This window comes from Numida meleagris, chromosome 5, assembly GCF_002078875.1.
Source record: "Numida meleagris isolate 19003 breed g44 Domestic line chromosome 5, NumMel1.0, whole genome shotgun sequence".
In the NCBI taxonomy this organism is placed as follows: domain Eukaryota; kingdom Metazoa; phylum Chordata; class Aves; order Galliformes; family Numididae; genus Numida; species Numida meleagris.
The window spans coordinates 3,460,474-3,487,051 of record NC_034413.1 but is presented as its reverse complement, the minus strand read 5'-3'; the positions used below and the strand labels follow the sequence as shown (position 1 = coordinate 3,487,051).

Sequence of the window (26,578 nt, the reverse complement as noted above, 5' to 3'; positions counted from 1 at the left end):
AGATGGGGCTTTTTATCAGATCTATCACAAATCTGGTGCTCTGAGCCATCAGCCCCTCAGGAGCAAGCACTCAGAGCACTGATACCACCTCCAGTCTCCTCCTTCCCCTGCGGTACGGATGTGGGTGCTGGCCTAAGGCCACGCATCCAGAAGAAATGCATGAAAGACAAGAGTAGTTACCATGTCCAGGACACAAGTGGCATTTCAATGAATCTTCAACACGGAAAATAAGAGCTGGGGAGAGCAGCCAAGGTCAGAGTGGTATTGGTCTGCTGGGTATATCCCATGGAAAAACTGCAAGGGCTGGCCTCGCTTCTCCAGGAAAATCAGAATGTTTGCATTCTGGAAAGCCTTTGGCAAGGCTGCTTTGTGGGGTAGAGTTTCACTGCAGTTACCTGGGTCCAGACTATGAAAGATGCTTTTCTGTGTTGGATTTGGACATTTCCATCAGTCACAAAGAGAGTGGAAAATGCAGCAGCAGCAGCATCCTTCTGCTGAGAGATTCAGAGCACATTATTGCCCAGATAGTCAAATACTTGCAGCAAGATATCCTGCTAGGCAGCTTCAGGCTGATTATACTCAGACTTCTACTGTTTCTCCAGAAACTTACTCCAAGGTCAGACAATTAATAACAGCAATGCAGAGGGCAAACGCCGAGCTGGAGGTGGGCTGGTGTGGAAGAGCTCTGGGTGTACACCAAGAACCACTAATCGCTCTAAGCAGCAAAAATACTCTGTGCCCAGTTAGCAGAAGGGTATCTAGAGACTAAATCTATTATTTACAGTCCTAGCTAGACTCCTACACATAGTTTGGTTAGGACCCATCTAATTATAGGAATGTGGAAAAGTACTGCCAGCAATACCAGTCTGTAAAGTATTTTACTTTGTAAATGCATTCATTTGTTGGTGGAAGAGTAGCAGGCTCTGGAATAGCATATTTATATCCACCAAGATGATAACCGTGTAATAAGATGGGGAGATGATGTACATGGCCGAGGGCTGTTTGGGCAGCAACTCGGGAGAGCAGCATAAAGAGAGCACTCAGCAAAATGTAATGACAGCACTGGCGCTGCACGGTGAAACACTGTCATCCAAGAGTCAAAATGCAATTGCCTCTGTTAAGGAGCAGCCTGGAGGCCTGCCTTCCTGCTACAGGGATCTGCGACGGGATCTGCTGCCTGCCTGCCTTGGGTGGGGGTGATGCTCTGGGACCAGAGGCAGAAATGGAGCAGAGCAGCATGGTCTATGTGGGCTCAGCCCTGGAAGTGAGAGTGGCCATGACAACATCAGCCCTGAGCTCACAGTGCCACCACAGAGCCCAGGATTTGTTGGTGGCTGTCCCCAGGAGCCCCTGGAGCCAGCTTTGCCAGGGCAGAGGCACCCAGAGGGGATGGCAGCAGGGAAGCTTCCCCATCAAAGCAGGTGTGGTGGTCACCCCATGGCCAACCCAACGACTCCAGGAGCAGAGCATCCCCTCGTTCTCTCACCACTGCCTGTCAGACTGTAGGTGCAGGCCCAGAGGAGGCCACGGGGATGAGCAGAGTGTTGGAGAACCTCTGCTATGAAGGCTGAGAGAGCTGGGGGTGTTGAGCCTGGAGAAGGGAAGGCTCCGGGGAGACCTCATGGCAGCCTATGGGAAAGCTGCCTGAGGTTGACCATCACAGCGCAACGCTAAGCGGGGGAAAGCCAGGTCACCCAGCAAGTAGCGATAACCTCAACAAAGCACACTGTTATTTCATAGTGGGCATTCCCAAGCCAAGAGATCCATATACAATCTAAAAGTCACAGATAATATCAGCTATATAAGACTCCTAAATAGCTTGGGTATTCTCTGAAAGCAGCTGAAAATCAATTTTTACGAAGATCCTTCATTTGATTTGGCAGGGAAAAAAAAAAAAGTCAGGGACCTTAAAACAACATTTTGTGCTTCTTTTTAATTTTCTGCAAAAAGCAAAAGAGGACCATCCAAAAGCTGTCAAATGCAATAAGTTAAAGCTCTGCTTCAACAGGTTGAAGACACCTACTGCAAAGTGAAAACTAATTCTTAGATGCCCTGCAAGTCAGCTGTTTTAAATGAGGGCAGAAGCCATTGGGTGCGTCTAGTCACTCCCACATTAGGCATTTCTGCACATTAGGTGGGGAGTTGGCTCAACTGAAGTCTCCCTAAGACAAGAGGGAGAACCTGCATCCTGATAGTAAGGGAGCCTCAGTTACATGCATGCCAGCTGCTGCTGGGCCATGGTCTGACTGTGAATCATGGCTTTGAGCTTGGATGGAAAGCCGGCTCCTTGCAGGGCAATTCAAGAAGCAGATGACGGATCTGTTGGGACAAGCCTTTCCTCTTCCTCAGCCAGGAGAAATAACACAGCCAGAGAGCAGGTTTTATATGCTGCACACAAGCACCAACCTGTGGGGTACAGTGCTTGGGTACTTAAGATGTATTTAAAAGAAAAAGAAAGGACAGAATGATTCTAAGATGCTAGAGCTAGAGCTGGGCTCCCAGGCAATATGCAAACTGAGTGATACTTAGAGAGAGTGAGCATGAAATTGCAATCATCAAGTTATTAACTGAAGCTGGTTGAAAAAACTCTAGCCCAACACCAAAAAAACAAAAGTCTGCACGGCTTCTGGAAAAACATAGGACCTTGAGGACAAAGGTACAGGCATAACCAGCATTAAGACAATGGCCAGTTTGTAATGGCTGTCTCAGCATCCAGCCATTCCCTTTCCCACTGTAGCAGGGGCTTTTCTTTCACGCAACTTTGAACCCCAGAAAGCTTTGCTCATTCTGCTTCCATAACTGACAAGGTATCGTTTGCTTTCTAGAGTGTCTCTTGCTTTCTTTGGCATTTGTAAAGGCACGCCAACTAACTTGAAACTGCAATTAATTTGTAGCTAATCATATTATCTTGAGATGGCTTCGCTGTTGCTCTAATTTGCTTCCTGTCTTTGTGAGGGGGTTGACATGACCACACTGTACTGTTTTTATTTGCCTGTAAGTAATAGTAACTGCTCCCATGCCTCTCGTGAGAAAGAAGCTGCATGAGGTTGGTTGAGTCAAGCCCTGCAAGCCCGGGCATTCATCAGAAACATTATTAATGAGTACAAGTCATTGAGTTATGCGTGCTAATGGAGTGGTAGCTGGTGAGCTAGGACCGGGAAGGGCAGTGCAAGGAAGAGTCTGGAGCCAGACTTTGGCCAAGGCATTGGCAGGAATCACAGAAATATTTGGGTTGGAAAAGACCTTTAAGATCACCAAGTTCACCCATCAACCTAATCCTACCAAGTCCACTAAAGCACGTCCCACATCCCCACAGTGGGGAATGGCAAACTGCAAAGCACTGGGGGAAAAGAAATACATGGAAAAAATACGTCATGCTAACCAGGAAGAACAGCATTCAGTGTCGGGTAGTTGTGGGGTTCACCCCCCATTTGGCCATTTGTTAATAGACTTTTACATCAGTGCTCAAAATGATTTATTTGTACCGGTAGCTCCCCCCAGTAAAGGAAACCAATGGAACTTCAGGGAGACTGGGGAAGCCCTAACAGAGTGTGCAGAGTTATAGCTCTTCCCGAACCTGAGTAATCTGTATATATATGGAAAATGTCATGTTGAGGGAGGATTTCCTTGGGAAAAAAGATGGTTTACAAATAGTGGAACTAAGTACTCCTTGCAAACCACTGGAAGTGATGCAAGCCAGCTGGGGCTGGATAAATCTGAGCAAAAAAGCAGAACTTTCTGTGCAGCCTCAACAACCCACAACCCACTCTTGGCATCCAGTCCCCCGGACTCAGAAAGAAACAGCCATAGGCTCTTAGCCATCCGTCTGCATTGAAGGTTGCAGTTAAGGAAAGGCTTCATTTCGAAGCCCTCAGCCTTGTGCTGGGGTGAGCTTTATGTAAGGCCAATAATTTTAATTGTATTTGAAATAAATTTGATTTAAAAGAGCAGAGCTTCTAGTTAGGGAGAGCATCAGACAGTAGAATAAGATTCAGCCTAATGCACTGGTTCTTATTTCCTTTATTTGTCTAGGCAAAAGTGGGTCCAGGAGTTTAATGCTTAATGAAATGTCATCAGGCAGCATCAAACAGATTAACTTCCTAAGCTAATGAACAAGCCTGGAACACTCCTTCAGCCAATTCTTCCACACATTTGGATACAAAGTGTGCCGGCTGGAACAGAAACACAGAAACACGTCCCCATTGCCTGCTAAGAGAACACGGCATGGCTGGATCTGAAGGTGGGAAGGTAACACCTTGCAGGTTAACTCGGTACTGGGGGATTTCCCAGGCAGAACTGCCACATCCCGGCTGAAATCTGCCTTTGAAGTCCTCTTCAGAGCAATCCCCTGGCAGCCAGCCAGCCAGCCACGGCAGGCACCACAACCAGATGTCGTCCAAGGACGCCTGGGGCGCCCAGCATATAAAATAATAAATGAGATCAGTAAAGAACGGGTGGTGGAGCGGGCCAGCAGCGAGAGCGTTTCTTAATTCAGACGCAGAAATGGAAGCAGAGAATCAGACCGAGACAGGGAGCCGGAAGGCACCAAGCTGGTGGACAAGTTGGTGTGTGCTGATGTGCGTGCCCCGAGCACAGTGCTTAATCACAAATGTTATCTGATGACACTTCTTAGCGTGGTGGCCAAGCTTTTCTAAGTACATCAATACTTCAGATATTAAAAATGCAAGGCATGGGTTTTGGCATGTGGAATGAGATGAGTCATTGTTTCAGAGCGACTTTCAAGATATGTGGATGCTAAATGGATGATGTTTGATTATAATATTTCTGCTGGGGTATCTATGGGTATAATTAGGCAGACCTTTCAGAAATTAAAGGTGATGAGGTTATAATGAATGAAATTTTCACTGAAGTGAGGCTTAAAGAAAATCATGACTGAGGCACAGGGAGAGTCATGGGAAGAAAAGACCCGGGAGATTCCTCCTGCCCTGGGATAGATACTGCCGAGCAGCAGAGCTCCACTCCTGCAGCTCAAATCTCCTGACAAAATTTGCTGCTGACGTGATGCTATGCAGCAGAACGTATACCACAGCCATTTGCGATCTGTACTTCCCAAAGAACAGCACCAGGGGTTGCCCTGCGTCTCACTGGGAGGAGGGATGACATCAGACACAACACAGTAGATCGCTGCTCCCGCTGCTTCCACGTGTGACCTAACCATTATGCCATTCACACTGCATCTCCTGTGCTGGGCTCTCTGAGGAATGCAGCTTTAAAACAATCCCTGCCCACTGCTTGCTCACCCTCAGTGTTTGTTTTGTCCAGCAGCGAGGCTGTGTCAGACACTTACTCATGCAGTTTGTGGTCACATCCAAATCTGAGCGTGTGCTGCTGCAGCTGTTGTGACCTGGTCGCAAGCTGCCTGTAGATCGACTTATTCTGCAGCTTTTCACAGGTGGCCTCATCTGAAAAACTGCCAAATCCATCTTAAGATAGTCATCAGCTGATATAGATAATCAGAAAAAAAAAAAACCTGCACTGTAATGCAAGCTGGGTAGATGCAAGAGCTCCAGCACCTGCAGGGATCTAGCAGGGACCTCACTAGATCACCATGATCTAGTGGGATGCAGCAGGGATCTGGCAGGGCTCCCGCAGCCCACTCCACCTGCCCAGGGCAGGGAAGCCCAGATGCCACCAGGCTTGGACATCACCATCCTGGCCACACTGAGAGCTCTGCAAGGGCTCCACTGGAAGATACAAGCTGCATCAAGCAGCAGACACCTGTGTTCCCTGTGCCAGGCGCAGTAGTTATCTGTGAATCTTATCTTCCCTAGGCAATTACCTTTCCATTGGGGTTTCCTCTCTGTGTGTATGTGGAAGTGCATAGGAGTGACTGAGAAGCATTAATCTGAGCAGTCGGTGCAGAGGCAGCAAGCCATGCATCAGGAGGTTGGATACACAGAGCAGGCTCCAAAGGTAGCCAGGAATTAGGGTCCATCAGCTTGAGAATCCGATAAATCAATAAGGACATAAGGTATTTTTATTTTGGACCCCACTTAGATCCAGGCAAGTCAGAGTGTCCAAGAAATACGACTTCCCAAATATGCATTTTAGGAGATCACACCTAAGGAAGGTGTGTTTGCACAGTTTTTTTTCACCTGAAGAGTCTGAGCTGGACTCTGACCATGCAGCTTGGAATAGCTGCAATGCGTGCCCAAATTTAGCCCACAGTTAAGATGCAGAAGAACTTTCCTCCTCACAAACCCTTTGGCTGGTTTGCAGCAGAGAGAAATGCTCCAGTGTTCTGGGATATGCCTTCACTAACAGCTGTGGGAATCAGTGCCTGGCAGCAGTAATGCAGAATGCAGCTGGTGGGTACAAAACTATGGGCCAGTGGCGGTGTGCTGCCTTCTTAACGCTAATTGTCTGCCTGGAGTTCGGTAATTAGCAGATGAGAAGGGACCATCATCTGCTAATAGGCTTCATTCTTTCTCAGTGCCTGATCTCCCTTTGTGTTTCCAGGATTCCCCTCCACAAGCTGGACTGAAATGCTGAGGGCTGCATGGAATCAGTGCAAGTGGGACCAGCGCCAAGCAAGGGACCGGGACCTCTCTGGGTCCAGGCATGCATGGCCCCACAAGGCTGAGTTCTTGAGCAGGGGATGGCATGGGGAGGGAGATTCAGGGACAACATTCACCAAAATCTGGAGAAAATGGAGGAGAGGGCAAGGGCAATCTCCAAGTGCGACGCTTGGCAGGAGTAAACCTATTGCACCCACACACGATGGAAAACCAGTGATGGGTGCACGTAAGGGGATACAAGTGAGATGTGAGTCATGCTGTTGTGAAAAAATAAGATAAGAAAGCAAACATCCTGCTTAGATGTCCAAATTAGAACAGTCTTCTTGAAGGTGTGCTGCTGCTCCATGTAAGGTCTAGAAGAGCTTTGACTGGAGGCTGCAACCACTTTTGGGAGCATGATAATAGCAGAGAGCACTGCTGAGAGCACCAGAAGAACACAGCAGTCTGGAAGACACGGTGATGGTGGAAACAACTCAACATCTGGACTGCTTTGCCTCAAAGTGCCCAGAGAGGGGCCGTGCTAAGTCTTTAAGAAGAAAACAAGGTGTTCTCCAAGGCCTGGGTGATACGAGCAAGGAATGGAAGTTGTAAAGGGATAAGGTGAGACACGATGATGAACAGAAAGAGGAGAAGTTTTGAGGTTCTCCATCTGGGGGGAGAGTGCTCAGCTGGGGCGCATGGCTGGAATTCCTGCTCTTGGGCAACCCCAGCAAGCTCACATTTAAGGATTTCACATGCTTTTTCTGGGTGGTGTTTTTTAGATACGTATTGATCATTTTCTCAGTTTTTCTTCAGCTCTGAAAGCGTGTTCTCCAAAGCTCACGAATTTCAGCTTTGCTGAGAGAAAGGAAACCCGCAGAGAAATGCTGGCACAGCCATGTGGGCATGCTTGGCCCAGACTTCACCAGGAAAGGAAAGCTGCACAGCATGGGGAGGCAGGTCCCAGACACCACCGTGGTTCTCAGCCCTTCTTTTTGGTTTTAATTTACTTGATATTGGCTTAGCATGTGACCACCCACCAGCCTGCAGAAGAATAGCACGGGCACAAGACTAGATTAAACCAAAATGTTCCTGCTCCCAATCCTGTCATGTGAATTGCAAACTGGTGACTTTCTGCACGGAATAAAAGCATCCCCATCTGTCTCAGAGCAGCTGTGGGGGCTCAGAGCATCCCCTGCTCCCCACTTCCCCACGTGGTACCCAGGCGAGCATCTGCGCTGAGGAGGGGCAGGAACACATGAAGGCTGGAGAATCCTGGCTGGGTTCCTCTGCTCCCAGAACAGAAAAAGCCACCAGGACAAAGGCAGCCAGGTCTCCTCCCAGGATGAAGCTCACCCAGGAGCTGGACATCCCTGCAGCTCACAGCTGCATCAGAGCTGGGTGCCAGAGCTAAGAAGGCCCCATTACTGAGCCCAGTTCACCTCTGAAAATCCCTGCTCATCATGACCCTGCAAAATGATGTTTTTGCATTAGGTCCTTCTGTAGCAAGAGGCAGCTCTGCTTGGAGAGGGCACTCCACACGCACCTGATGCCTCTAATTATGTTGCTATGATTGTTTACAAAGGCAGCAGCTGCCCAGGAATGCCTGCCCAATATGGCTTACATCTTGTTTTCACTTTTGTGCTCCTGAAGGCTGGCTTCAGTGCCGGGAGCTAAAGCTGGAGCTCATTTTGCTCAGAGCCCGCCCCGCATGCAGACATCGCTCCCTTTCTCACACATTCCTCCCTCTGCCCTTAACCTTGTTGTGAAGGAGCAAGAGAGGGAGGAGAGTATCAGCAAGGCCACGGCTCCGTGCTCGTGCTCCAGCTGCCTCTCACTTACTGCAGTCTAGACAACACAAACTGTCCCCAGAACACAGCTCTGTTCCATGTGCACACACAGCCACCCCAGGGACGGAGCCAGCCCGCTGCGCTGCCTTCAGTACCGCTGCGTGGTTTTCTTTGTCCTTTTCCATTCATAACATTCTGCTCTCTACCATCAGCACCATCTACAAAATGATTACTCACGAGTACAGAGCCTAGATGGCAGAGGAGAAATGCCATTCCTGGTGCCAGACACAGGGCTATCAGGCACTCACTGACAGCTCAGAGCTCACCAGCTAATGAACATTAATTACTACGGGCTGACCATCAAAAAGAGCTTCAGCCAAAATTCAGAGTCTTTTGTGGGTGTTCCTGAAGAGAAAGATGGTACTGGAGTTGGATCCCTGTCTCTGTGAACATAAAGCACCGTTCCCATCTCACTTGCATCATCTCCTTGGGGCTCAAATTAAGGATGTTTCTCACTCCCATCCCCTCCAACAAGGCTTCACCCAGCTTCCAGAACGAATCCATGCAGCACCTCATAGGAATATGTTCCTCCTGCACCCACTCATGATGATGGAGCAGGTGGGTCCCCGTGGGGATCACCCTGCTGGTGTTACAGCCGTTCAAAAGGAGGAACATTCAGTAGCAGCAGGAAGGGAAGCTTTCCTATGCCTTGTCTCTCTCTAAGCATTTAAGTCTCTTTCTGAACGTGGAGGAAACTTCTACAGCTTCTTGGTGAAGCCAATAGCTCCTTTAACACCTTCCTAATTGCCAAGTACCACAGCTCACGTTGACAAGGTTTTGGCTGTACCGCCACCAACTGAGCAGTGCCAGAGGGAACGTATGTCACTGCCAGCCCTACCCAACCAGTCCATTTGAGTTCTGTTTCTCCTGCTGAGCCACGCTCCATCAGTACCCATCTACAGCAGGGCACCCTGCTGGGAAGCAATACAGCAGCTGGGAGAAAGGAGATATTCAGTCTTTGCCATTGCTCATCTCCCCCAGGCAGGGGAAGCGTGGGGGTTCACCCCCCAGCCCCACTGCTGTATAGGACCAGCCAGGGAGCTGGACAGCCAAGTACAGCTCAGTCAGGTGCTCAGTGTGAATTATGCCCTTACACACTGTTCCTTCTGTTATTTCAAGTGGAGTTGTGCAATGCAGCCAGCTTTTCCCAGTTCTCACTTCACATCTATTCCGAATGAGCGTATTACATTGAGGATTAGGTCTCCATGTGTCAGACCCCAGGGAAGGACTGGGAGTTCATCCAAGGTCCAGGCCTTTGTTTGGTTTGCACATTGTGCAAAGGGTCGATACTCCTGCAGGTCTTTATACGTAGCCTAAATCATGGAAAATTAATAGGATTTCATACAGGAATGTGTAGGAGTTGCTTTCTACTCTTATTTATTTGGACTAGAGCCGATAACAGCTCGGGGATTTTCCAGACAGCACAGTCCCTGCTCAGATTTCTGCAATCAAGCCCATGCAGACAAACAGACAGCACCAAGGAGAGGAACAACGGGGGAGGATTCGTTATGGTCACCTCTTATCTGTGCCATGTTAGCACGCAAGGCTGCGGGATGAATACAGACTGCCCCAAGCATGAAAACAAAAGCATCTGAACTCACATTTGAACGAAAAACAAAGCAGTGCTGTAAGCAGGGCTGCCTTGACCCCGTGAGCTCTCTGACTGCACAGTGTCTGGGTGGGACCACAGAACCCCCTCCAGATCCTCGCAGACAAAGCAATACCTCAGGAGCAGACGCCAAGGCCCCGACCAAGCGGTGGTCGACGTGTTGGGGTGGCGAGGTTTCCAGGAGGGCAGTTCTAGCTCTGTTTGACTGATTGATATTGCAGGCACACATTTTTCTTGTCTGTTTTCCCGAGGGGAAAATTAGATGTTTAAAAGCTCACTTCTTGCTGCACAAACACAGGAACCCCAACTTGTCGCATCTCTCACTCTGGACCAAAGCACCACAGGGATGCCCACAGAAAAGAGTTTCCTAATTTAAAGAAATATTTCAAGTTCTGTCACAAACCCCCACCTTCTGATTTGTCTTACTTCAGTTCTTCGGGAAAGAAAACCTCTTTTTTCTCATCTTCTTTCTCAGATGTTCCTTCATCCCTATCAGTCTAACACTCACAGCTATGAACCAAGTACTGATCATGCTAGGGATAGAGAAACTGGTTTCTGCAGTTCCCTCTACCCACGTTTGGCCCCAAGTGCACAGCGTAAGCTACACTTTGACATAGCACCCGGACACAAGACAAACCTGGGTCACATTTTGGTGTTGGTAAAGACCAAAAGCAAGACCTCAGGAGTCAGAAACTCCAAAAGCAGTAAGCTCTTAGTGTAAAGCTGAACTTCTGGCTCCACCTGCTGCCAGAAAGATGGAAAAAACAAGAACGTGAACAAGCACTGGCCATTAAAAAGAAAAAAGTTCAGCTAAGACAGGTACTTCTGATTAACTAATCACCAACAACTGCTGTTGAAAGCAACAAAATAGAGACTGCTTCATCATGGAAACTTCTGACAGGTTTAAGATGTGCACCTCTTTAGCAGGTCATAGCCCATAGGTATTTGAATCCTTTCAAGGAAGTAATTTTGGTAATTTTTAACTTTTAAGAAATACTCTTTGGTGACAAATTCATGTTTTTGCAGTTGAAAAGAATCCCAGATGAAGGACAATGCCATAAGCACGGTTCACAAGAGTGCCAACAGGAAAGAACAAAACAAAAAGGAAACCTGCCTTATGTTTTCCCGTCTCCCCATGTTGCCCTTACCTTTCACTGCTGCACGTGGTGCCTTTAGATCTTAGCTTATATTTATCCACAAACAAAGAATTATTTTCCCTGCCGGTATATATATTTTGCATGATTTCATGCCAAGAGAAATGTGTGTATTGTTTGGCAAAGAGCATAGGCATATAGCACAGTCCGGCGTTATTTTTGCAAACAAAGCTCCCAGTGATGTCAGTGGCTGCCTTGGGTACACAAGGAATTCTGGTTTGGCTCTTGGGTGCTTAGATCACCTCCCTGTGTTAGCACAGCACTCGGTGCAGTGTCACTATTCATTTAGAGAAGCACTTCAGACACCAGACCTAGCACAAAGAAATGTCAGAAGCCACTTCACAAACTTTGCGCAGGCAACGTAATAGAGACAGATGAAGCCTTTAGGGCCAAATGCTTAAAGCAACATTTTGTAAGTACATGCCTACCTCTGGAAAATTTTATTGCTGCACAGCTCTTGTTACAGAAACAGAAGCGATTTGCAGAGGCAGTTTGTGTAAAACATACAGATCTCTTTCAAACACTGCTTTAAATATAAATTCCAACTTCCAACAGCAAAAAGCATCGCCAAAGAAATGCCATTTCCATACTCCCAAGGTAAGAAGAGTACTTGGGAAGTATTATGAAGGCAGTGGGAATGTACAGAAAGGGCATTCTCTGAGCTTGCTTTTCTCACTTCTTCACTTCCTATGAGGTTGTGATGCAAAAAAACTAATATTTCATGAAATGTCTTACACGTTTTCTTTGCACATTTCATTATATATATATATGTGTGTGTGTATATATATATATGTATCACACTAATTTGTAAATGATTTTCAGTTTGGCATCCTTCAAATTAAACTTTGTTAGGACCAGCATTTGGCAGAGCTATGATACCATTGAGCAACAATGGTGTAGAACAGGTACAAACCCGAAAGCACCGAATCCCTGGCACTGAGCAGTTAAAGGCACTTTAGTTGTCTACTTTTTTTTTTTTTTTTTTTGGTAATAAAAGCCCTGAAGAAAATTTCTAACGCTAATTAAAATCCCAGACAACAAAACCAGAGGCTGATTTACAAGCACATTAGTTATATGAGCAGCCACATCTGAGTTTCAGAGGTTGAAGCCGTGTCACTGAAACCTGGCCAAAAAATCTCAGATTGTGCTTGCTAGAAAACAGAAAAAAAAAAAGCACTTTACATGATAAAGTAAGCCCTTTCCCTGCCCTCTCCTCCCCAAAACACACACTACATATCAAAGGCAGACGATCTAACAGCCTATAATCTTGCCTCTTTACACACTAGAAGAGGAGGAGCTTAAACATTTCCTTTGGCCATTCCAGCTCTTCCTGTTATCTCACTGATGGCCTCTGAGATGTTGTTTATTGTTATTGAAGCAGAAGCTGGCTGCTGGCAGGGCTAATGTGGGAGAAGTCTTGGGTTCCTGTCTCTACTCCCAAAACAATATATGCAATTCTGTTCTTGCTCTGACATCAAACATCTGCAAGGATGGTAGCCCAAAGCGTGTACTTGGGCTCCAAACATACCTACTGGCTCTGTGGACCTCACCATCCTCAACCCTGCTCCCGAATTTCTGAGCTGCTGGGGCAGGTACTGCATACCTTCCTTCCTCACACAGTAGTCATGGCACTGGGAACAATGCAGAATTGAGGGCAACTCAGAGAACTTTCAGGTCAAAATGGAAGATTCCACAATTGCCTAGTCATGAATAATTGCATTTTAGGATGACAGTTTTTGATTTGTCTTCGGAAAGGCGTTACGTACCTTGGTTTTCAGAAGCTTTTCAAGGAAATGGGATTCAAGACGCAACCACGGGATGAATGAAATGCCCAGGAATCAGTCAGCAATGGTCTGCTGTAGAAATAGAATGATTCTCAAGTTCCAAGCAGACTTGGCCTAGTTCATCTGAGACCAGAAAGAAGACTGGACAAGATCAGAGATCAAATTATCACCAAAAGGCAGAGAAGCCTTCTCAGTAACACAAGGTGAAAGACAATAAACCAGACCACAAAATTTTACATGCAGGTTATTATTGCTTATTACAGAAATTAAAAAAAAAAAAAGAAAATGGGCAAAAAACAGCTTCAAAGATGCTCTTCAAAACAGTTTGCACAAAAGGGAGCCTAGGAGCACAGACTGAGAAGTTAAGATATGCCACTGCAAGAAAAAACAAACCACAATGCTTGGGTGTAAACTGCAGTACAGCAAACAAGCAAGGCAAACTAGCTCAGCGTCAGTGAGGGCAACAGCTGGAGCAGTGAATCACAGAAGGAGAGAAGCAAGAATGTTCAAGGGCTCTAGAAAATGCTCTCTCTCAGAAAAGAAGTACAATTTTGACTAGAGAAATGGCGGAACTAGGAATGACAGCAATCTTTCTGTATGCAAAAGACTGTTGTGCAGAAGGAAAATAACCTCTTCTCTGTGGACCTGGTGGACAGTAAATGGGCTGCAAGAGTGACGTGTGGAGAACATGGGAGGAGATTTGCTGACAGCAAGGACAGGGAAGCATTGAAACACAAACCGTGGAGTCTTCTGCCCCAGAGCCATTCCAGGCAGTTTTATGCCAACAGTGACATAACTGTAACTGGGCCAGGGGAATGGGCCTGATAACATCTTTGGTTCTTATCAGCATTGTTACTCCATGAAAGTCAACATTTTTGGCTGCTGAGGACTTTCTGGGGTTTACCTTTTGATCTCTGAAGGCACTCTAATAGTGACGTTTACATAGCAGTTTCTTCCAATTATTTCACCCCCTTTCCAATTACACTGCATAAGCACAGCTTGCAGAAGTGCAGGCTTTCCTAGGCAACACCCTTCTGCACTTTATTCCTATTCCTAAAGGTAACAATCATGGTGACACACTATCCCTTGCAAAAACGAGGCCTTTCCAAACTGAGCAAGCCTTATTTCATCCATGTACAAAGTAAGGTGTGCACGCTGTGAGGTTAAGCAGCAGATTAGTCCATTCCTATAAATGGTGTTGCCTTTAAAATGTTATTAAAATTAAAATAGAATTGTTTACCACATCCAATTATCAACATGTGACCATGTTAAACCTCCATGCTTGGCAAAAGCACCATTTTGCTTTAACAGTCATTAATCAGGGTTTAGCCTCAGCTAAAACCAGCTCAGTTAGGTAATAAATACAAAAAAAACCAACGTAGTGCAAGAACAGTAGCCAGCTCTGCAGCATACTTGGGGATCCAAAGGCACAGAAACACACAAGTGCTCATCTGGGAAGAAAAGTACAGCACAAGCTTCCATACAATGACAGAGAAAAATGCAGACTACAAAAGGCAGCACTTGATATGGCTCTGGACAGAGGCAACTGCAAGTTTCTGTGAGGCTTGCTGTTTTTAATACTTTGCAGATTTAAATTGCACATGAACTTTCTTTTTAATGCAAGGCATGTTTTAATATAAACATTCAGATTATAGAAAGTTTTATAACAGTGAAAACAGATCTGTACACTCAGATCTATTTTACAAGACCGCAAAGCCAAACACTGAGACCAGTCTAGAAAATAGCAACTCTTGTTATACAATCAAAATACTTTGCACACAGAATACAGCCTGATGCTTGTACACCAGCGTAACAACTGGTTTGTCAAATCTACAGCATTTTAGGATTGTTTTTTTTTTTTAAAGCTACAAATGAGTAACAGAAATTCAGCCATAACTGCAAATGCTTCCACACTACAGACATTTCACCAGGAGAGATAAATGCCAGACATGGTGTCCTGGAGAGTTCTATGAGAGCTCAAGACTACCTTTACTAAAATATAGATAAATTCATATGTGAAACTTTGGCCAAGATTTTCAAGAATTAAACAGGTTTCTACGGACATCTTCCGTCAAATATTCTGACTTAGTAATTCAGTAAGTACCGACTAGATAAACAGAACCTTGCAATTTCATTTCCAAAGTGTTCCAAGATTGGAAGCTCTTTAAAATCGTCATTTATTTTCTTTAGAGCCATTTTTATTTGAAGACAGATTTTTTTTTTTCTTGCCCTTTTGATTGTTTATTTTCAAGAGTTAAGTCCTCCTGGGCGAAATGAATTAAAGACGTTCGCTTCACGAGCAGGCCTCCATCACACACATGTCAACAGATCACCTCGGGTCAGCCACCAAACACACTCGAAAAGCCACGCGTTCAGAAGGACAGAATGGTCTTATGAATTATTTCGATGCACTCTCTGATTTCATCCTCCTTAATGACCAGGGGTGGGGCCAGCCGGATGATATCGCCATGCGTCGGTTTGGCGAGGAGCCCGTTATCGCGAAGCCGCAGACACACCTTCCAGGCATCGTAGTCTGCAGTTAGAGGAAAGGCACTGACATGAAGGCAGAGAAAGTGGCACGACTGCAGCGTGTGGTACAGAGGGACAGCCTGTAAACTGCTTGCCATCTAGCAGTGAGAAGATGAAACAGCACGCGTTCCTTCTCACAAAGCATCTGAGCAGCTCCCCGGGATTTGCAGTGAGCAGGACTTCAGACAAGGCTACTTCTATGCCCACATTTCAGTGCATCATATGTGTGCCTTAAGAAATTACAGCCCTCTCTTGCAGCAGTTTGTCACTTTGCATATTGATGACAAAAAAAAGATTGTCAGTTGGGGCTTTCAAACCATTTTCTGATGAAGGCTTTTATCCCTAGAAACTTGTTCTCAGCCACCAACTCTTTTCCTTTCTTATGCCTTCCTGTATTCATTGCAATCACCTGCCTATCCTGGAACAAACAACCTCAGCTAACCTTCCATATTCTGACCAGATATGGCCAGTTTTCTTCAGGTGAAGGGACAGCAGGGTCTTTGTGGGGAGCCAGGTTCACCATCAGGCCAGAGCATTATTCAAGTCATTAAAAAAAAGTTCAGATTTAGATAGTAAAAACCTCCTGTTCTTAATAGCACACACTCACTTGAATAAATTTACAGGTACCACAGTAACAAGATCAGAACCCAAATAAGATGAATGTAAGTTACCCCCCCACCTCCCCCCAGTCCACATGGATACTTTACAAGTTTGAAATATTTTTTCATGCTATGAATATGTAGTTAGTTCTATTTCCTTACCTTTGGTTTCCCGAATTACAATAGCATTTAGAAGTCCTCTTCCTCTGACACAAGTTACAATGTCAGACGGTGTCTTCATGAGCTCATTTCTTAGTATGTTACCCATGATTTCTGCATTTTTAACCAAGCCTTCCTCTTCAATTACCTAAAGGAAAGTCAGATCTACAGTCAACTGAAAGGCACTGCATTTGTTTTACTTGTCTATTCCACCACGGCACATAACGACATTGTAATTGCTGAGAAACAAAAGCTGGTTAATCCAGAGTGTCAATGCAAAGGTAGCACATTCAAGCCAATTAACATTAAGCCTTCACTCTTTCATGCTTATGAGAAACAATCTCGTAATTTTTCTTTTCTTTTTTTGTTTTAAAAGGAAAAAAAAAAAAAAAAAAAAAAACAAGTTGAAGGGAAACCTCTAAAGATTCAATCTGAGTTTGCCCAGTCCATATATTCGGCAATGATGAGGCTTTTTGAGTGACCTGCATTAAATGTGGTGAATTATGTAGTCATCAAATGTTTAAAATATGGAATCTGGAGATCTTACTAGCTTCCTTTGGAGCTCCAGTGGTATATGCATGTTATCAAGCTCACAGAGCAGCACACTCTTATGGTAAATGCACAGTTTTTAAAACACCTCAGTGAAATTAGTCAAGCCATTTATGAGTGTATGTAAACACCTAGAAACTTGTCCTTGTCCAATTTTATTTTCTCATTTAAATTAAGACAATAAAACTCACAGAAGTTAGGGCACATCTACAGCTAAGACTTCAAATTTTGTTTTGTGATATAATGCAAACAGTTAACCACTACCAATCATTCATCCCTACTTAGACTTCTACTTGCAGCATAGCAAATACTGTTATTTAAGTGAAGATCATATCAGCATGACACCCATCCTCCTTTGGAAACCAAATTGTTAGTGAAACACACAAACCTCCAGCGCTGCCAGTGCAACACGACAAGCTAGGGGATTTCCTCCATATGTAGATCCATGTTCACCAGGCTTAATAGTCAGCATAACTTCATCATCGCATAATACTGCCGAGACCTAGAATAGAAAGGTCAGCTCATTCATTTGTGTATATATTTAGAACAGTAAATTTAAACCTCTCTGAAGCAAATTTTCCCTCAGGGCTCAGGAAAGGATCACTTTCATCCTATAGACATATATTACTTTCACATTCCTAGCTCCGTGCAAAGGAGGGTATAGCTGACAACCACATCACAGCTCAATCCTTTGAAATACACTTAGCTGTACTGGTAACAACTAACTACAGCTGAGAGGAGTTTCTCCAAAATGAATATTATTTCCAGAGTTTAAGTTTCAAAACACTGCTTAACAGCTCAGAAATCAGCTAAAACAGTTCAAGGCAGGTTGGAACTTCCAGCCTAACCAGCAAGAAGCGAAGTCACCTCGGGAGGATAAACTCTGTCATGTGGGCATGGCAGACAAGCAAACCATGCCACTCGTTCTGCAAAATGTTTTTAATATACGATGTTTTAGCACACACTCATAATTTTTTCCCCTTTTAGAAAATTACTCAAGAGATTCATTACGGCAAGACTGAGATCAGCTACTCTCCAGGGGACATATAGAGATTAACCAGTAATTCCAGAACGAAAGGCTGACTACTGGACACTTATTTTTTCCTGATATTATCAAACTGATATCAAACAGATCTAGACCAAATTGATTCATTTAGTTGACAAGGACCAGAACACCTATTATTAGATGACATCTAATAACTTGCCACGCTAACAATTGAAGTATTAACATAGAAAGTTAAGTACAGCCTAGCCATTCCAGCTATACCTGTAAATACGTATTCCATAATTCTCTTATATATCACTCACAGGCCGGTTTAACTGGGTCATAAATTACAGTTAATCACGTAACCAACAATTTTGAAGCACAAAAAATATATATATATCAAATTTTTCCTCCAACTAGTAGACTTTCAGTGTTATTTAGTTAAAAATGATTATCCAAGGACTGAATACTTTTTGTTACTTACAGGATATAAGCCACCAGAAAGTGCCTTTCCAAGAAGAACTATATCAGGTCTCACGTTTTCATGGTCAACAGCTAGCATTTTCCCTGTTCTGGCTAATCCAGTCTGTATTTCATCAGCAATAAACAGAACCTTCACAGAGATAAAAAGGGAAAAAAAATTCGCAGTAACAGAAAATGACTTTTCACACCCATTCTTACTTGAAACAATCTAGCAAAGCTGCACACAGCCAGTGAAAGACTTTGCAGTTGTGTTACAGTGTACACTAAGCCTCCTGGAGAGGCACATACTCAGGGAGATGTCAAACAACTGGTAAGGGAATGTACTGCACTATTTCTCTCTGACATCTTTAGCATAAAAATCCTCTTCTACAGGAAGAATTCTTTGAATTCTATCAGAACAAAGGGAGCTGTTATAATGAATTCCTTACATTGTGCTTTGTGCAGAGGTCCCGGACTCCTGTAAGGTAACCCTTGTCAGGAACAATCACACCTGCTTCTCCTTGAATTGGTTCAACCATGAAAGCTGCTACGTTGGGATCCTGAAGTGCCCGCTGTAAATATGGTACGTACAGGAAAGAGGTCAAATTTACAAACGTGGAGATGAACACGTGCAGCAAAACCTGGCTGTAACTCTGGTTCTTAGTCCTAAATGATGATAACAGGAATCATGTCAGGCTGTTACCCGAGTGCCATTTCAGCTCCAAAACGGAAGCATATGTCACTATTTGACTCAAAACATCAGGTGCTGTGTTCGCTCAGGGAATTAGAAACCTTAGAAATTGCAAAGCCAGACAAGCAGATTATCAGATCAGTTCATGAGTTACGCCAGAAACACACTGGATTTTGCATCAGCCCATGCAGGACAAACAATTACTCAATGCTTTCCCAGTTCACCTCAAGCACAAAGGAACAGAGCCTCTCCAAAGCAAATCTGTCATCTTAAAGCAAAGTCCACAGCTACATTCTTGCACTATCAAGCTCTACAAGGTTTTGAACTTTCAGAAACTGAAGTGAATCACCAGCCTAGTACAGTTTTAAGGATGCTGTGAAACTGGCAAGATTCACATACAACTGCAGTGAATTCCAGTCCCCCAGTATTGAAGAATCGATAGTGTTTTTGAGAAAAGTAAGTCAAGATAACAACTTTTACCTTGTGAATGTGTAACATAAATGCCCTTACAGTTTATTTGCTCTTCTTTACATGTATATCTATATATCATCTATGCAAGAAGGGAAATGAAACAGATCTTGTGGTTTCCCTTTTACTCCTAAATCAAAACTGGAAACCAAAACCAAAGCAGAACTTATACACATTTCCTACAGGTAATTATAGCTTATATATTTCTAATATTTGTCTAAATACTTTGTAATGCATGCCTTTCAAATGGCAAACATAATTTTCCTATCTTGTTGTTTAGTTAAGAGATACTACACAATGTTTTCACATACCTCAAGAGCTGGGAGGTCATTGTATGGGATCAATTCAAAACCTGGCATAAAGGGTCCAAATCCATCATAACTGGAGGGGTCTGTAGAACTTGAGATAGCAGACATTGTCCTGCCCCAGAAATTGCCAGCTAAATAAAAAGAGAAGAAAAAGAAGAAAATATATATGTATATAGCTAACATTTAGTTGACAAATTTACAATGCACTTTCACCTAAGACAGTTGACAGACACTTCATCTACAGCCAAAAATAGCAAACAGAAGTCATTTGAATTAGACATAAAGTCATTTTTCAGCAAAGTCCATTAGTTTCTTCTCCTTGTAACACAGCTAAGAGAGCAGATGATGGAAGGAAGCACACCACTTGGATAATCAGGACTTTCCAGGGCCCTACGTTAATTTTAGCAAGATTGCTGCAACCTACATTGCATGACCAAGACTACAAAGTGGCTTTACTGCATTAAATCCAACTTCTGGAATAACTCACGGAATGCAGAAGAAAAGTACGAGCAGCAAAAGCTTAAGAAAGAAGCAGTGTTATCCCAAACGTGGGAGAAAGGTCACAGCAATTTTTAATTTAAAAAGTACATAAAAATCACAGTCAATAAGGAATTTAAAAAAAAATCCAAAACGACAAAACCCTGCATCTTAACAACCATAGAGCAGTTATAAGAGCACGAAGGATGAAGGCAGCTTCCATTTGACTTCAGGCTGCCATTAGGCAATTTCTGACAACTAAAGAGGTTAAGTAGTACAAATAATCTCTGCTTTATACATTCAACTGCTGCTTATAAAGCTTTATAAACCACTTCATTAACCATGGTTTCCTTCCTGGATTTAAGTTCAGTGTTGTATCTTCCTCACAAGAGCTGACACTACCAGCAGCTCCTGGCAGAGCACATCTATCCTCACTGCTTCCTGATAGATCCACCTCAAGGGAGAAGATCTGAGATCAATTTATCATAGGAATTTTATTTATATCTCCTGTTTTTACAGTCATTCCTGTTCAGATCATGTGTCTCTTAAAGGAGACTTAAGAAGCAGTATACAATTCACTGTAACCATTTAAGTCTAAAATCAAAATGCCAGAAAAAGAAACCCACAGAATATTGTGTTAACAGAACACATTTAAGGCTGAACTTCACAACTTAGAAGGAGGCACTTGGAGAATCTAAATGTTCTGCAGAGGACTGTAGCCACGACAGTAGTTTTTAACCAAAATCACAATCACCTGCAGATACAGGAGTGCAATGTAACCTGCTGAGGTCCTAGCTTACACTAGGAAAACATCAAAGGTCATATTTTTACAGACCTTCAGATCAGCTTCACTGAGGGAAAAGAAAGGAACATTAAGAATACCATGCTGTAATCACTACAGTTATAGGAGAGAGTGTTACAGCCAGTGCATAGAGCTGTCTGCTTTCTGAATCGATACCTCAACTCATACCATGCATTTAACATACCTGCAAAAATAATTTTTGCTTTGTATTTTGGAACTCCTTTCACAGTATATGCCCACTTGCGAGCCAACTTACAGGCAGTTTCTCCAGCTTCCACTCCTAAAACATAAAACAGTACCAGTATCATATCTGTACAGGAGACAGGTCATGGATGCAGCACCAAATGCACCAATGCAGGACCAAACGTATGGGCAAGAAATAAAGTGGAAATATTCTCCTTTTTTTACCTGTGTTCATTGGAAGAACTTTGTTATAATTGAACATTTTGGTGACAAACTCCTCATATTCACCAAGCACGTCATTATAGAATGCTCTAGATGTAAGGGTCAGTTTTTCAGACTGAGCTTTCAGAGCGTTCACGATCTTTGGGTGACAGTGGCCTTGATTAACAGCACTGTAAGCACTTAGAAAGTCAAAGTACTTTCTGCCTTCAACATCCCACACATAAACACCTAGAAAAACAAAGGTATTGTAAATAAATGAGAGAATATTAAATGATATAAGCTAAGAGTTGCAATGCAGCCTGGTAAAGCATAGATTGTACTCCTGCTATTCCCTGAAGTACTCAGGTATGACCACAAGAGACACTCTAGCTAGAACACAAACAATTGATAAAGAGACCGTGAGCAGAAAGGAGGTACAGAACAAATAAGTGCCAATGAGGAATCTAGAAAAGATGGACTTCCCATATAAAGCTACTATTCTAAGTTATTAAGTAGCATGAGAATATTGCTTCCCCTCCAAGTCTCCGTTTTTAGTCCTAAGAAGAAAAATAATAAGAATTAGAGGCCATAAGATAAAAGAACCACATACCCTCAAAACGTAAGAGACTGATTGATCTGAAATATCAAAACACGTGGCAACGGAGACACACTATTGAATGATTGTGCTGATAGCATAGTGGTCCAGAATTTAACCTGCAGAATTTAACCCACAGAGGCAGAAAAGCCCCTTAAATATAGTGAAAAGTTGGAGTAAATTTAAATGAAGCAGTAATACTGGACCAAGTATGCAAGGACTTTAACAGAGATCTAATACCCCTTTTCATGTTCATGTTGACAATCTTCATACAAGGTAACAGAAGAAAGAAGGATGCTCCAAACTTACTTGCTGAGTTATTCCAAATTAAGAAAATCATCAGAACTCTATTTAAATCATTTTAGATATCATTCTACAATGACATCACAAGGCACTGTAAGGCCTCATCAAGTACTATGCTCAGAAACTAGCTGTCATTTTTTGTCAATTACTCCATCCAGCCCTCTCCCACCCTGCCAAAAAAAACAAGCAACAAACAAAAAACAGACTGAAAGTTCTGCAGTTGCTTAGGCCAAAGTCATTACACACACACATCTCAATTACACTGCCCAGGGAAATCAAATTAAAATACCTTTTCCCTTCTCCAGAGCAACAGGCAGCGGGTGATAATTGTGGGCACCATATTTCGCCTCACGCTCAAAGATGTAATCAGAGGATAGAGGTCCTTGAATCGTTTTCTTAGTAGCAACTGAGGTAGCAGAGTTCAGTGAAGCATGAACACCTCTGCAGAGAACAGCAAGGCTCTGGGAGCGGATTAGCTTGGAAAACATTGTTGACTTCAGGTATGTCGTAATTGATCTGGGGGGGGGGAAAAAAAAAGTAAGTTAATGATTAGCACTGACAGTTCTTCAGAATAAGTACATGACGTGATTAAAGTGGTTTTACTGCCAGGAATACAGGTTTCTCAACTCGTCTGCATTTCAACCAAGAAAGCTCATATAACAGTCCCAACTTCAGTTAAGGTTTGGGGTTTTTTTTTTTCTATTTTAATGTACACTTGCAGTAATAGTAAGAAAACTTGAGACTCTGAAAGTGCATGAGCTAGCTGTGTAATTTTACCTATAACAGCATTCTTTGTGTCTGAACTTGTGACTAAATGTGTTATTATAAGCTACAATTAGTAGAGCAGGGAAACAATCAGAAGGTTAGATTGATATGACTGACGTCTCCTCGTAAACAGACCTAGCAGTTTTATCTAAGCTGAGGGCAGGAGTCTCATGCTCTATCCAATTAACCTTCTCAGATTTACGTTTTCCAATGAAATGCAAATTGTTTCCACAATTCTATGATAGCACCTCCAAATTCTGGCGAAGTACTAAGAAGCACCTAACACACAACACTGAGACAGCAAGAAAAGAATACTTTGTGGGAAAGTTCTGTATCCTTTCATTCAAGGAGCAGCTCGAACACAGAAAAGGCCAAAGATGTCTGTGAGGAGCTGGAAGGAGCAAAGGATTATTCCACATATGTCTTGTTCTTGCATAAGAGAGAAAAGAGGGTTCACATGACTAGTTACAGCCTACAAGATAGCAAACTTTTGGTCTGCATCTCAGCAGAAAATCCTATGTAATACTTTGTTGAAAACATCAACAACATAAACGAGCTCTTGCATTTTCTCCATGGTTTCACCCCAGTCATTGTAAAGATACATAATGGCCATGGAGAAGGGCAACTGAACTGGCATTGTAGAAGAAGTTGAAGAGTGGCACTGGGCCCTGGGGACAGCAGACAACCATCAAAGCAAAGGAGATCACTTTCAGCAAGACCACGAGCTGTCAGAGCTGGGGATGCTAGTTGTGCACATCACACTTCCAGACTGGCAAGGGTAGTATAGCACACAGTGAAGATTACAACAAGTGCCCTGATAATCTAACGCAGCCTCCTTTGTAACACACTCCATAGCAAACTAAAGAGCTTTCTAAGAAACATCAACACCGGTGTACCACCTAACAATGAAAGCATACTGCAAAACCCAACCAAAAGAGATGCATTAAATATTAAAAAGGAGAACACAGTTTACACAAGCAGACCGTTGTTTCAGGCTGCCTGCAGAGACAGAAATATTAAGTCACAGACTTACTTTATTTTGGTAAAAGAATGCACCCTGGATGCATCACCTTGCACAGGCACTGTTTTTTCAGCAGCATCCTCCAATATTACGCTGCTGCTCCTCACTTCTCAGCAAAGCCAGAACATTTTTCAGTTTTTCTGGACCAGCTGAGCCTCTGGGAAGAGTCAGCAGTCTCTGTTCCAGCAGGAGATCAGCTGCTCCTCAGCCCAGGGCATTTTACCAGCCATCCCCAATCCTGTTAAGTATTAGCTATTTGTGTTAATACTTCTCAAGACCGTCATCACAAATTAAAAAAAAAAAAAAAAAAAAGAAGTCAATTTCTTCTGCACACAAGATCTTTGACAGAAGCTTAGCTCAGCAGCACCACTCAGAACCACAAGCAGCTGAGCTCCCTCAATGCCATTGGTCTGCACCACCCTGCCCCTGACACACCTCCATGGCACAGCAGCTAATTCCCTGATAAGCTGCTCTAGTTTAGGACGTTTTCCAGATACACCTCAAATGAAAGCCGTAAGGAAATGAAGCTCACACCTGCCCTGTATCAGAGAGCTGCCTTGCTGTATGCAGACTGTCAGTTTGAGGTTCTTCTTCTTTCCAGGCAGAAAACCATCAGAAATCTCTAACAGGGCTGTTCGGGGAAGCCTTCAAACTATGCCACGAATCATTTGAGATGAGGAGCAGGAGTATAAGGCAGAGTGAAACCGAGAACGCTGCTTGCAGCTGGAGCAAAAAAGAATGAAGAAAAAGCTGGCCGTCATGATCAGCAAGGCAAGGCGAAGGGAAACGTCAGGAAAAGTGGAGAGCACGGTTGTTTTTGACTGCGGGGAAGTGAGAAACACGAGAATGCCCTGCATCACACGGTGCTGGAAGCAGCAGCCCGGGCGCTGCACCAAGAGGAAAAGGTGTTGCATCAAAACAAAGCCTGCTCACAGCACTGCTATAAACCGCGGCGAGACAGCCGGGCCCGGCAAGAACGTTCAGCCAGGAGCAGCCTGTAGCTCTCCAAGGTAAACCCTTGGGTTTGTGCGCGCAGCCCCTGGGCCGCGCAGCGCAGAGCACGGAACGCCGCGCTCAGTGCCACGCCACAGCCGCACAGACGTAAAAAGGGTGAGCGGAAAAGGAAACCCGGGCACCCAGGATGAGGGAAGGCGCTGCCCCGCTGCCCTCCCCTCGGCACCCCGGGACGCTGAGAGCGGGCACCGAGGGCAGGGGCGGCCCTCAGCACGCCGCGCCCGGGTCGGGCAGGCCGCGGCCCCGCTCCCCACCCTACCCGGCTGCCTTCGCCCCCCTTCCGGAGTCCCGGGCGAGGGGATGCCTGAGGGAAGCAGGATGAGCGCCGGGCCGCCCCGCCGCGCGGTACGCGGTACCTGATACCTGCCACCGCTGCTGCTGCTGCTGCTCGGCCCGGAGCCCGCGGCGAAGAGGCGGAGGCTGCCCGCGGCAGCTGTCACCGCGCCTCGCCGCCCAGCGTCACACCCTACCTGCCCGCCACTGATTGGCTCCCCCTCGCCACCGCGCCCTGTCCGCCCACCTCCTATTGGTCGAGCAGCGAGATCTCCCCTTGTTCGGCCAATCAGAGCGCGACGCCGGCACATTCCCTCAGCAAGACCCGCCCACGGCCAGCTTCTCTCGGGGCGGCTTCGCTCCGCCCGGCGCTCCGCTCGCTTGTCCCGACCCGGGGGCGATCCGGGCACCCGCAGAACCGCCCCTCAGCGGAACGAAGCCCGGGGCTCTGCTCGCACCGCGTGCCCTCCAGCCGCGTGTCATCCCAGAGCGCAACCAGGGCGTCTGCCAGGCTTTCGCAATGACCTGGAGATACGCTTAATAGGCACGCGCTGGTTTTTACCCAGCGGAATAACAATGAGGCTGGAATCAGACGATTTCTCCTTTCGCGTTACCCACCTGACTGAAAAAAGAAAAAAAGGAAAAGCAAAAACTCGGCACCGATGACTTCTGGATGCCTTCGGAGTCGCACCTTGTCCTGACAAGCCTATTGGTGCTGGGGAGGAGTTTGTTTTTCCACAAAGAAATCATGGTATAGGACGGCCGACAGGACACAGAATTTGCACGTCGTCCCCGCACAGAAACAGCCCAATATTCTGGAATCCTGTCACATCTTCTAAGCAGACGGCTCCGAGCTCGGATGTCAGGAGCAGCGTCGCTTATGCGTTTGGAGAAGAATGCCCTCGGAGGAAACGTTCCCAGCACGCAGTCAGCTCGATGCAGCGAGGGCTGGGAGCAGGGCAGGCCATCCTCCATAAGCACATCTACAGTCAGGATCAGTTCTGCCTCTTCACTGGCTTAGTTCTACCAGGAAAGAGTGCCTACGTCTGCTGCCAAAGCTGAAATGTGTAAAAGCCTCGGCACAAAAAAAGTTGTGCCGTTGGCGTTAGATTGCAAAACACATTTCACAACCACATCTGCCGAATGAATACAGGGTTGTACCGTGCCAAGCTGCTTCCCAAGCCCGGAAGCAGTCTTTACCTAGGAGCAACTGAAACTCTTTTTTTTTTTTTAACACAATATATGATTTTTATGTAAAACACCTCCAACTTTAAGGCTG

The 26,578-nt window shown here is 44.8% G+C and overlaps 1 protein-coding gene and 1 long non-coding RNA gene across 3 annotated transcripts; one reads left to right on the top strand and one right to left on the bottom strand.

Moving 5' to 3' along the window:
* Positions 170–4,701, top strand: LOC110399982. The gene is made up of 2 exons (XR_002439505.1): positions 170–252; positions 4,033–4,701. It is a non-coding gene; the product is annotated as an uncharacterized LOC110399982 (long non-coding RNA).
* On the bottom strand, positions 14,475–25,544 carry OAT (ornithine aminotransferase). 2 transcript variants are annotated; one of them, XM_021399509.1, is made up of 10 exons: positions 25,390–25,544; positions 22,516–22,742; positions 21,353–21,577; positions 21,129–21,224; positions 19,669–19,796; positions 18,648–18,770; positions 18,221–18,349; positions 17,140–17,253; positions 16,206–16,350; positions 14,475–15,448 (listed from the first exon to the last, which is right to left on the bottom strand). In XM_021399509.1, exons 2-10 carry the CDS (start codon positions 22,712–22,714, stop codon positions 15,288–15,290), a joined length of 1,320 nt encoding a protein of 439 aa, XP_021255184.1. In that variant the 5' UTR covers positions 22,715–22,742; positions 25,390–25,544; the 3' UTR covers positions 14,475–15,287. The 2 variants fall into 2 exon arrangements, with proteins under 2 accessions (XP_021255184.1, XP_021255185.1); XM_021399510.1 differs by having other exon boundaries at positions 25,383–25,496.

Excerpts from the sequence above, each read along its gene's own strand:
- OAT (XM_021399509.1), bottom strand. The coding sequence starts at position 22,714 with ATGTTTTCCAAGCTAATCCGCTCCCAGAGCCTTGCTGTTCTCTGCAGA. Across the intron at positions 17,254-18,220 it reads TTTCTGGTGGCTTATATCCT|GTCTCGGCAGTATTATGCGA; the intron begins GTAAGTAACAAA and ends TTTCTATTCTAG. Across the intron at positions 15,449-16,205 it reads TGTAATTCGGGAAACCAAAG|ACTACGATGCCTGGAAGGTG; the intron begins GTAAGGAAATAG and ends CTCTAACTGCAG.